General features: G+C 43.7%; 1 protein-coding gene across 1 annotated transcript in view; it reads right to left on the bottom strand.

The window, feature by feature from the left end:
- The window catches only part of ABCA4 (ATP binding cassette subfamily A member 4), a 96008-nt gene that overhangs the window by 53221 nt on the left and 30649 nt on the right, over positions 1–12138 (bottom strand). Inside the window, exons 12-15 of the mRNA XM_067538276.1 lie at positions 7203–7408; positions 5672–5848; positions 2956–3178; positions 925–1146 (exon numbers count right to left, since the gene is read on the bottom strand). Of these exons, the coding sequence (XP_067394377.1) occupies positions 925–1146; positions 2956–3178; positions 5672–5848; positions 7203–7408 (828 nt within the window). The remainder of the gene's footprint in view (positions 1–924; positions 1147–2955; positions 3179–5671; positions 5849–7202; positions 7409–12138) is intronic.

Here is a 12138-nt window from a genome sequence, read left to right as displayed (position 1 = left end):
GCGCACACATGCACTTTTTAAAGTTTGGCAAATGCTCACAGCAATACAAATGTTTTCATGAAAGCAGCCTTCAGTGAATTTAAAAATCAGTTGAAAATCAAGTTACAATAGCACTCTCTCTCTCTCTCTCTCGCTTGTGTTAAAATAGAGTTGGCACATTTAAATTTGAAATCATTTTAAAATGGTAATTTGCATCTTCACCACTTCCTCTGTTTATTTACATTTTGCCTCATTTGTTTTTAGCTGGTTGCACTTGCTAGCTCTCCTGCAGCAGTATAATGTTGCAAGGTACAGGTTGCAAACACTGCCGGGAAGTGTCTAACCTCTAAAGACTAGTTTTATTGAATTTTTTAAAAACCCATGAAAACATTTCTAGTGACTAGGGTTTCTCAGAGGCTTATTCCCCTACAACATCTAGCTTCTCAGCCTAAGGGCTAGTCTACACTTAACACTTACAGAGAGCTTTCCTGCTGACATAATAAAACCACCTGAACAACTGGTGGTAGCTATGCCGGTGGGAGACGCTCTTCCACCAACATAGCGCTGTACACACAAGCACTTATGCTGGCAAAACTTATGTCACACGGGGGGTGGGGGGCTGTTTTTGTCACACCCCGAGTGACAAAAGTTTTCCCAGCATAAGTACTAGTGCAGACAAAGCCTAAAGTACATGATGAAGTCCCTCTGAGTCAGGAGTAACTCCACTGAAATCAGTTGAGTTTCCCCAGTGCAAAACCAGCGTGAGGAGGGAGGACGGTTACACAGGTTCTTCCTCCTTACCAGCTATGCTGTACTTTCAGTTACTCACATGCTGACTAGAGAAACAGAGACAGGGACACAAGAAAATCAAGACAAAGGAATTATACAGCCAGAGAGAGCCCGAGGTCATAACTTTTCCAGAGAGGGAGGCAAAAGGTGCCTTACTGCCATAATCTTCAGTTTTATAGTCATGCGGTCCTGCCAAGCAAAGCAGACGATGTGGGGCAGATAGAGGGTGAAGTAGATGACTCCGCTGCAGGCAGCTGCCAAGTTAGCTTTGGAGAAGAAGGTGCTGAGCAAGAAACATTGCATGATGGTGGCTGTGGTGAACGTCAGCAGAAACAGAAAGAGGATGAGGGGATTGCTGTAGTGAAGCACCTTGCCACACTGTAACCAAAAGAAACCAAATGAGTTTAGCTGCATTACTGCCTCCCATACTAGCAGCAGAGCTCAGAACTACCGTTGGTACCAGATCTATAATGGTTAATCAATTTATCTTACCCACTCTATCTCATCTATTTAATCAGTCTCTCCAGGCATTTTTACCATAACATCTGAGGGCTTTACAATAATAAGTTAAAAAAATCACAGCTAACATAAGACAGTGGTCTAATTTTATCTCTACTCGCAGCTGGCATTATTTCTAGTCTAACTGGTTGCTCAGCCCAGAGTTCAATTTGATGACTCTCTCTTGTCTTTGTAACTGACAAAAATCTGATGTTCTCCCTCTGCATTCCTCAAAGGAAACTTCCTTGCAGACATTACATCTATACAAGTGAGACATGTTTGCATGGAAACCAATTCAGTTAAAATAAAACTGTCTAAACAGCCAGAACAAATTCCAGTTGTTCTCCCCATGACCCCCATGCCGGAGGGTGTGTGTGGGGAGAGTTGACAGACACACATTTAAAAAGAAAGTCAAGTAGGCAGACTATAAAGCAGTGTATTCTGCACCCAAATTACATTCCCATTCCCAGAGCCTGTGAGGGCTGAGGAGAATGACTAAGATGTCCCAGAATCCTTTGTGTAGAAAGTAACCCACTGGATCAACTTTTGTTGACCTTTCTTCCTTAATGCTTTTGAATCTTTAATGTCTCCTCTCATTGAAGTGTGTGATCTCAGCTGATTGTCAGCTTACCCCTCAAGGGAGAAGGGCTATTTTCTACCTCAAGGCCTTGTCTCCACACAATTTTTGTACCATTATAACTAAGCCAGTTAGAGGTGTGATTTTTGTACTGATACGGTTATACCGGTACAGCCCCTAGGATGGATGCAGTTGTACTGGTATAATAGAACAATGATTTTAATATAAGCTCATTTATACTGGTATAATGGCATCCACACTAAGAAGGTTGTGCCGCTTTAACTATCCCAGTATAGTTAAAGTATTACATGTTGCACTAAGAGTGCAATACACTGGGAGAGCTTATAAGGACAGGATTGACTGGAGAGGGCAGGCTGAATTGTGATTCTAGATGTTTAACAATTCCATGCACTGGGGAAAATGTCAGGTAACTCTTCCCTGCCAGAGCAGCACTGATCAAAGAACCAACCACTCCAGCTCAGTTAAAGAATAGTTATTGTGCTGGCTAGAAAAGGGTTGGGTGGCCTTAGAAATTTGGTCTAGTACTAACATAAGCTGCTTTGAAAAAGCAGCAATTCTGAGACTCAGGAGCCAGGAGAGTTCTCTCCAGGGGGTGAGGTACAGATTAGGCCTGAGTCAGTCCCTCGGACTTCTCTCTCTCACACCTGACAGTGTCCTAGTTTCAAACCAGGCAAGCACGGCCTATGATAAATGACTCAGAGAGTGAAGGAAAATATTGGAATTCCTCAGATTGAGATCTTCTACATTTAGAGCAGTGATACTTATTGAAAGACTTGTCTCTGTATACTGGAAATGCAACAAATGGAACATGACCTGTCAATGTAATCAGGCCTGACGCACCGTCCTGCAGACAGTCTTACAATAAGTCTCATTAGTGAACTTATCTCTCTCTGTCTCTGCCAAGTGCTGATGCAGCCTGGAGGGCTGCTTACAAGAATGAGTACACTACGTGCTAAAATCAGAGTAGGCCACCAGTGGTTCTGGGCTCTTTATGTATAGCTATTGTTTCTTGACAGATAGCTAATATCCACAGTGCAAACATAAACTGCGGGTTTGGGGCTTTCTAAAGTCTCTCCCAAGATAATCCTTACCGTAATTAGTGCTGTTAGGAGAAACACGCTCACAGCCATCATGATGAAGCTGTCTAGGAACCAGGAATACCAGATAACCCCATTAGTGACTCCCCTGTTCTTCATGGCTTCTTTCAGTCTCATTTCCTTCTCCAGCACAATGCTCTTCACTATCATGGAAACCGAATAGATCCAAGCCAGCACCATGAAGATAGGGAAGGAGCGATTCAGAGTGATCATGAAGCTGCCCATGCAGGGAGAGAGAAGTGAGTGAAATGCAGGTAAAGCAGGCAAGGGTTGGGATGAAAGGGAAAAGGAAAAAGAGGCATAAAGAATTCATTGCACTTTTTATGGCTGAGAATTCCAAAGGAGCCTAAGGTTAGGCTTCTCTGAAAATCCCAGTCTAAGACTATAGTAACCTCTTGCTATATAAGACTCAAAGTGCTTTACAAACAATAAAGAATTAAACTTTGCAGCACCCCAGGAGCTAGATGTTATCTCCATTTTACAAATGGGGAAACCGAGGCACACAGAGGTTCTGAGACTTGCCCGAGGCCACTGAGTCTGTGTCAGGGCAGAGATCTCACCCCAGGACTCAATTTCTAAACCCTATGCTAGGCTGCCATTATTATAACTTGCAAAGAACATTTTGAGACAGATGCTAATGTTAAGAAATGATTCTCCCAAGTGTTGTTTTCCCAACTTTAATTAGCAAATAAATAAATAAATATTAACTATTAAAAGCAGCTGGATATTATGTTGCTATGGCCTATGCAAAACATCAGTCTTGGAAGGTCTTGAGACTGTCACAGATGGTCAGTGTTAGCAGTTAGCTAACAAAATCTGCACTACTGTGTCAGACAGCGAGAGGACTCGCTCTCTCTGTTATCACTGGATCATTTTAGGTCACAATCTGAAACCTTTTATCCATGGCTGCCATGTTTTTATCCCCCATCCCTACAACAGATTTTAGTAGTAAAAGGTAGCCATGGAGAACGCATTTAGATGACTATGAGCTATGATAAAACATGTTTCCTGCTGGCATCTCTTTCCATGCGTTGTGAGGAGAGAGCGGCACTATGTGAAATATCTGATTCTCATTTTGCACCAGTTTTGTGATGGTGACATTTGAATGAAACTGATAAAAAAGCCAGAGGGAGCCCCCCACTTCTTTCTGTATTGGGTAGATGTCTAGGGCTGTTAAAATCAAAGGAAGAGGTGCTGAATACTAGCAGGTCCTCTAGTAGTGTGTTAATAGGATAGTGCCTGCCAGCAAAACAGGAAGAAAAACATCACTTTCCCACTGAAAACTTCCAGAGAGCAACCTGACCTGTTGAACCAAAAGAAAATGCTTTGTGGAGGCAGGCTGCGAAGGGCCTCTTACGGGAACTCTGATCCCTGGATTGGCAAACATGGTCCCAGTGTCAGCTCAAAAGCAGCACACTGCATGACTCTTCCAAAAGGCTTTAATTATTTTGTTTAACTAGGTTCTTTGAAAGGCCACAACTAAACTTTGTGTCTCTGTAATTTTCTGGGGTCAACCCACAACCACATGTGACTGTTGCAGGCCTCAGGCTATGTCTACAGTTAAACCACTACAGCAGCACAGCTACACGGCTGCGGCTGCACCACTGTAGACACTCCCTACAGGAACCGGAGGGGGTTTCCTGTCATTGTAGTTATCCACCTCCCCGAGACGTGGAAGCTAGGTCAACGGAACAATCCTTCTGTCAACCTAGCGCTGTCCATACAGGGGGTTAGGTCAGCCTAACTATGTCTCTCAGGGGTGTGTGGATTTTTCACACCCCTGAAAGATGTAGCTGTGCTGATGTAACTTGTCCATGTAGACCAGCCCTCAGCAACCTTTGCCTGGATTGGGCTTCTGCAGCTGCAATAACCTCTCTTGGTGAAAAAAAATCCCAGGGCCCATCAGCACCTTTCTGTCAGAATAACAGGTATTGAGAGGTGGGGAATGATAACACAAATGATACATCCCCACAATCTGCAATTAGCTGCAGTATTAGGGTATATCTACATACAGCACTGCAGCGGCGCAGCTCTCCTGCCGACATAGTGCTATACACATGAACACTTATGTCAACTGTAACCTATGTTGCTCAGAAGAGTGGAATATTAACCCCCGAGCAACGTAATTTTGCCGACATAGGCTGTAGTGCAGACATAGCCTTAGTGAGGGAGAGAACTGCACTATTTATGACACATGATTCCTGGAAGTAGGACTGTGTGTGTGATTCAGAGCCATAGTGTTACGGGGAAATACTCTCTGCATGGGCCCATTTTAAACACCAAAAAAGTTCATTTACTTTTAACTGAATTAACCTTTTTCTTCTTTTCCCCATCCAGATCTCACGGGCTCAGCTATGAACTGTGCAACTTTTTAAGTGGCTCAAGTTTCAGGGTATTCTCCTGCTGCTATTAAAGTCAGTGGGGTTTTCTCACTGATTTCAAGGACGGCAGAATCAGACTCTTCAGTCTCCTTTTTTAAAGTTCCAAAGTACTGGACTTTTTCTGCTTCTCCAATTTCCTTATCTGTGTTAACCAGGGAAGCACATCCCTGGCTCCTTGGGGTATTTCACTAATGCCATAGTCCTGGGATTTCTTTCTGGCTTTTAAACAAGATCAAAGGCAAAAGCAGTCAAGCCTCCTGAAAATCCACCGCATCGTCCAGCCACCTAATTAGTTATCAGAAATAGGATCACTAGCTGCTCTTACTCACGTATCATCTACAAAGCAGGGATAGGGCATTTGCTGCAGGTAGATGCCTGATGGCACTTCAGTGTTGGTCTGGGTCTTTATAATCCCATGCTCAATCATGTCTTGCAGATACGCAAACCCTCCCCAGATGTAGCGTAAATCATCCACTGGGTCAGCTCTTGGACCAGGATCCCAGTACCTGAGAAGAAAACACACGTTTGATTTTAAAAGTATCATGGCTTCAACTACATAGACTCACTCTCAGCTCCCAGTGGCCTCTTTAGAGCTCCCAGCTTTTTATTTTAAAAGTTCTTTTCTGGCTTTTGAAGGTTTTGAATGGTTTCGCTCCATCACGTGTTCAGTTTCTATCCTAAAAATCCAAATCAGGTGACTATTTCATTTGCCTAGAATTTAAGCTTGTGACCAGGGCTGGCCAAATATTTTCCATCTAACCTGTTTTTTTAGTGGAAAATTGGATTTGCAACTACATGAAATGTTTCATGAAACATGTCTGCTTTCTGCAGAAACTTTTGCTTTTTTTGTCAATATATATCAGCTGAAATACTTCAGTTTTCAGCTAAAACCTTTCAATTACTGAGTTTTCAGTGAAAATTCAAAAATGTTCATGGAAAAATTCACTGAAAACAAACTGTTTATCAAAAATTTCTTCAGAGCAGGAAAAAACCCTCAGAATGGTTCTCCTTGTTCAGAGGCACTGGGAGCCACAGTTTTCAGTTGTTGTTACACACCGAATAGCCCTTTCTTTAATCATTATAGTATTGTCAACCACAAGTGCTCAAAAATCATGCATCAGGCCCAAAAACTCCTGAAATCGGCTTGCCAGCTGGCATTACAACATTTAGAAATCATGTTTTCAAGTTTTTCTCTGCAGTCATGATGTCTAGAAACTTGCTTTTATTTAAACTGAAAGCTGAGACTCTCAGGTAATAATGAGATTCCAGCACTGGCAGCTTTAGAAAAACTCCAAATATCACGTGACTTGCAATAAAATCATATGAGCTGGCAACAGTGCCGAGAAATTCTGAGCCCTTATCTAAAGTAGTCTGAGAAAACATATTTGCTATCATGTTAAGAAGCAAATCCAAGGTGGCAGAGGCCCCTCCTACAGCAGAAGCAGTGTATTTCTGCTGCACAAGGGGAGAGGACTGGATGTGCATGTCAAGTTTCGCAACACGCAAGGGACAAAAGGGGAAGGGAATGAGTAGAACTCTCTGTCCACTGCCTACATGGGAAGGTAACATAAAAACAATATGCAGGCTATTCCAGCCATCAGAGTCCTCCATTCTGACCCCCCAGCCACTCATCTCTGCCCAGCCCCTGACTCAGTTGTTCAGTGCCAACCACTAGGGTCTGGATCTGACTTCTGTTCTGCGTTAGGCAGGTGAAACACCACTGAATTCAATCAGTTCTCATGCTGGTATTTCAATGTAGACTCTGACCTACCCCCTCTGGCTCCCAGAATGCTAGAGAGTGTTCCCATGTTTTGCATTACCGGTTCCATGGCAGGCACAGCTGAGGAAAGCAGAAATCACCTGTCTTTGATTTTATTTGTTTTCTCCACTGCATCTATATCCATCCGGATCTTGTAGTTCACATGAGGTGGCAGCTTGATAGCCTTGGGGTGTATGTCTGGAAAAACTACTCCAGCCCAGAATTTGTTCTCCTCCAGCAGATTAAGGGCTTGATGAGTCAATTGGGTTTCATCAGCATGACCTTCAAATTTATCCAGAGTCAAGCACTGCAAATAATCACAAAGGTGACAGCATTATGGGACTACAGTAGCAGGGGCTATCTGCTGAAAAAACACATCACTTGTTGGCAATGGGACAGGAAAATAGATTAGTTAACTTCAGCGCCAGATGTCATTTTTCAGCTTTAAAGCTTGTATTGAAATTGTGCTTAAAGCCGATTTTTTCCCTCCTCCTGAAGACTCCTTACTTGGTCCAATTCTTATGACAAACACCATTGTTTAAGGCAACTGAAAAAATGCAGCAACCACTTTACAAAGAACCCTAGACCTTATAACTAACAGTAAACCAAGGGAGGAGGAATTGACTGAAGTAATCATGAAAGAAACACATTTCTGGAGACAACTCATAAAAGCAAGTGTCTTGCCAGGAAGATAAAGAGAAAAGAACACTCAAGTTGCAATTCTCATCTCAATAAACAAACACAGAAAGGGGAAATATATTGAACCTACTGCCTAGAAAACAAGGATCACACTCACCAGGAGGGCAAACAAACCTACCAGATAAAAACAAGGGGCAGGCGTATCTCCAACTGAGCCTTTTGCAGGATTACAGTATCTAGTGAAAACCAAAGCCCATATCTGATGGTAAGATCATAGCAAAACAAAGTTAAATAATTAAAATTAAATAATAGCCTTAAAGTGGAGCAAACACTAGAAAAACATTTGGGTGGGGAGAATCACAGCAAACCATCAGATAAACACTGATGAGGAGCTGGTATCAATTTAGAGGGATAGAGAAAGGAGAACTGTTATTCCCTTTAGTGCTTTAGGTGTCTTTGTAGCCACACACTATGGGTTTCCAAAAAGCTGCATTTCTGCCATGGTAGATCTCCTGCAAAAAGCCAAAGACTAATATAACTGGGATGGGCTGTTCAGTTAGGCTGCTTTTGTCGACAACAGCATCAGGGTTTGCCCATCTTTGATTTTCATGGAGCCTATTTGCAAGTACTGTGAACACCTGAGTTCATATTTCAAATGGGAGTTTAAAACAATTGTGCCCACAATTTTGTTTTCTCATGAAAAACCCTGCATTTGTCTGCACAAATTGTGGGGAGACATCCAACAACCTGGTTTGCATGTGCAAGTGCAGACATTTTATGCACACTAAAAATGAGGGGGGCAGATTGTGGCAGTAATTTACTGCTCTCTGCAGGGGCAGGGTGGAGCTGCCAGTCTCAGGGTAAACACCAAGAGCCACCTGAGGATAGAATGATTCCCAGAGCCCCCTAGTGACCAGGGAGAGCTTGGCTGCTGACCTGCTCCTTAGGAGAGTGTATGGATGCTCCATTCCCCAGTCCCAATTGCTGTGGGGGATTGGGGAACAGGGTCATGGTTCCACCTCCTCCCTTTTGGCACAGTTTAAACCCATGGCAATGTTAGCAGGGGCTCTGTAAGAGTGCAGGGACTGCTGTTATGTCTGGCCCACACATAGGGGCCACAGAGGTGGGAGGATTCCTTACATACCCTTCCCTGCTTTCCTTTATACATCTGCACAATCTGGCCCTTGGGCACAATTTTGGGACGTGGGTTGAGGCCGCTTTGAAATTACAGCCCTTGAAGTGAAGGGACAGCAGAATAAAATGCAAATGCATGTGACACTCTGTCAGCTCCGCTCACCTCTCCATCTTAGCCTGCTGGTAGTGCTAGCCTAGCGACAGCAGGACTCGAAGCATTTCCTCACTGTATGGAACCATGTTGAACTGTGACTCTGTGGACAAACGTGAAAGAGCCCTCCTGGACCCTGCCCTACAAAAGCCATTGATAATCAGAGTGCATCACTTCAAGGGGAAGCTAATAATTGTCGTGGGGGCACATCAGAACATTTTTACTGACTTTCACTCCATTGCACTGAGAACACGCTGCCTCCTGCAAAAGATCTGTAAACAGAGATTCCCCATTCACTGCCTGCCCCTGGCTGAGACAGTGTCACAAACCTGCTGGTTTGGTCTACACTGGCCTTTACTTTATGGAAATCTCCCACTGCTGCACAAGCACCGGTGCATCTCCTTTGGTGCAAGCTGTAGCTAGTGCCAGTGTAGAGCAGCCACAGGTGCCTTACCCATTATGTCCCAAGCAGTGGGACGGTCTGGAACGGTATCGGTCTGTGTGCGCTAAGAGGTATACATTATATCTTCCTGCAGCCAGATAAGCTCCCCTGCATTGGGAAGGGGAGACTCACCCTGCCACGAGTCTGCCTGTCATGGGTGCAGACAGCTTTCAATCCAGGGGAACTTTGCTAGCATGAGGAAATGACACATCTACTCTCAAAAGAGTTCTCAAGATACAGCTGGCACCAAAGACACTGGGGCTGCAGAAGGAGGCTGACACCCAGGGATTTGTGGGGATCTGTGCTGTTTGAGATCTGATGTTACAGCCTAGTCAACAGAGGCAATGGAGAGAAGGCAAACCCCAGTCCCAGAACAAAGTTAAGAGAAAACTCTGCCACAAGAATCTCCAAGATCTGCTCCACCTGTGCTCAAGGTTGATCAAGCCCCAGATCCTCCGGCGTGACCTGTAGTGTTGGCCCCGTGAGGTGAAAGGCTCCAAATCCCACTAACCAACCCACAGAGTCCCCCAGTTAGAACACTTCACACTCTTTGTAAAATAATGTCATTATTTTAATTCCCCTCCCCCCAGAAATTATTTGGTCATCAAATAACCGTAACTTCAGGCATTTGCGACACTGCTGATATCAAAATATACTAGAGGCTTCTCAACTAAACAGCCAAGGATACTCATGGCTCGAAACAGCAGCAAGATATTTAGGAAAAGCTTAGATTAAATCAAGTGATAGGGTGAGAGGATCAAAAAGCTGTTGTCACAGAGCAGCTTGTTAGCCACTGTATACATGCTCAGGCATGGGAGATGGGGAGTGGGAAAGAGACGGAGATATTTAGCTGCATGTTAAGAAACAGGGTTCCTGAGACAACTTTGTATTCGTCATGCTGATTGACTGAATATGTATTTTATCATTTTACCTAGTACCTACTGAATCCTGGGGGCGGGCGGGCACAGAAGAGTCACAGTTGCCAAGATGGAAAATATTTGATAATATCAACAAATATTAAAAATGCAGCTCCCCTCTCTGGAAGTGTTTAGGGCACTGAACAACACTATAAACACTAACAAACATTCTGGTTTAACAGAACCTGGCATACTTTCAACATGTAATACAATACGAGGGTTTCAAGGCAAGAAAGGATCAGGTTGGGAGGGAAGATAAATGAGGGGCCAAGAGTGATTATGAAAGATACATTAGGAAAGAGTGTTAGTAAGTGCTGATGAAAAGAACGAAGATGAAGGGTCTGAGATTGATGTCACAGTGGAACGAGTGATACACCATTGGGCCAAATCACCACTGTCATGTTTGCTTTCTGCCCTCAAATATACGCTTTCTGCCCTGAGTGAGATCCCTTAAAGTTTGATGGTGTGTCTTCATAGAAACCCATCAGAACAAGGCTGCAGGTTCAGGATGCAGCTAGGACCTACACCATTCAGTCACTTACTTTACAGGCAGCCAACACAGTAAAGAATGCTGCATGGGTGTGACCTGATCACAATTGCACTAAATGGTGCACAAACACACTGCAGCATTCTGAATTGAAAGCAACAAGCAGCTCTGCCAACAGCCCAGCTGAAAGGAAGTAGTTCTCACGCCTCAGTCATGACGGCATCAGTGGCTGTTGTGAGGTCACCCTTAGAGGGTGAATGAGGATGAGACTGTACAAACTGCGCAGCTGGCACCAGGGTTAGCACACAACCTCCAGGGAGTGGATAGGAGAGAAACTGATGCTAAGTGTTTGGGTAGTTTCCTTCGGTGGAACTGCACTCATGTACCACGTGGCTTGGGAGCAGAGTGCAGCTCTGGACTCCCACTTGATCCTCTGTGCCATTTTTGCTAACAACAAATAACAACATGCACCTTGCTGGCACCTCTGACAAGGTCCTCAGAGCCAGAGTGCTCCGCACCACATTCAGGTTGGCATGGAAACCTGGACTCTGTGCAGACCTCAACTAGACAGGGAAAATTCTCTAAAAAAATTCAAACTGCCTAAAAGTTGAACTGGAAGAGTTGGAGCTGCAGTGTAGACAAGGCCTCAGAGGCTGGAACTGTTTATACAACCTGCTTTCAGAAGATTCAACTAAACCAGTAATAAAAATGGTTCTGGCCACCAGACCTTTCTCTACACTAGCACTCTCTCTGGTATAAAACAGTTTCTCCCCAGTGTCAACAAGGCCCATGTGTGCTTTCGGTAGTTAAAGGACAGCTGATGCATAACACAAAGCAAAAAAGAGCATGGACCCCATCTGGAAAACACTTAGCCATATGGGTGTTTGCAGGATTAGGGCTCATATTATTACTTTTTGCACAAAAGTTTCTCAGCTGTTTGTGTATTTGTTTTATGTTTAACATATCAACTCATGTTGGTCAGCCATTTAATGGATTGTCTGTCATTGATAACATATCAACTCATGTTGTTAGCCATTTAATGGATTGTCTGTCATTGATTTCATTGATAATATTATCTTCCTACTGCATTTTTCAATGTAATGGGTTTTATGACTAGGCTGCTGTCTCCACTGAACATCAGCTAACTAGCTCATCAGTAAAGGTTTGCTTTGTACTTCACAGTGCAATGGCTTCTTCCTCAGTCGCTACTGTCACTGTGAGATGTATTATTATTACTATATGCACAAGGCACCAAATCATCATTATA

The sequence above is a fragment of the Emydura macquarii genome, unplaced genomic scaffold (genome assembly GCF_026122565.2).
Source record: "Emydura macquarii macquarii isolate MOO-44397 ecotype Brisbane River unplaced genomic scaffold, CSIRO-AGI_Emac_v2 contig_480, whole genome shotgun sequence".
NCBI lineage: Eukaryota > Metazoa > Chordata > Testudines > Chelidae > Emydura > Emydura macquarii.
The sequence above is the reverse complement of the archived record's forward strand: the minus strand, read 5'-3'. Positions and strand labels throughout refer to the sequence as shown.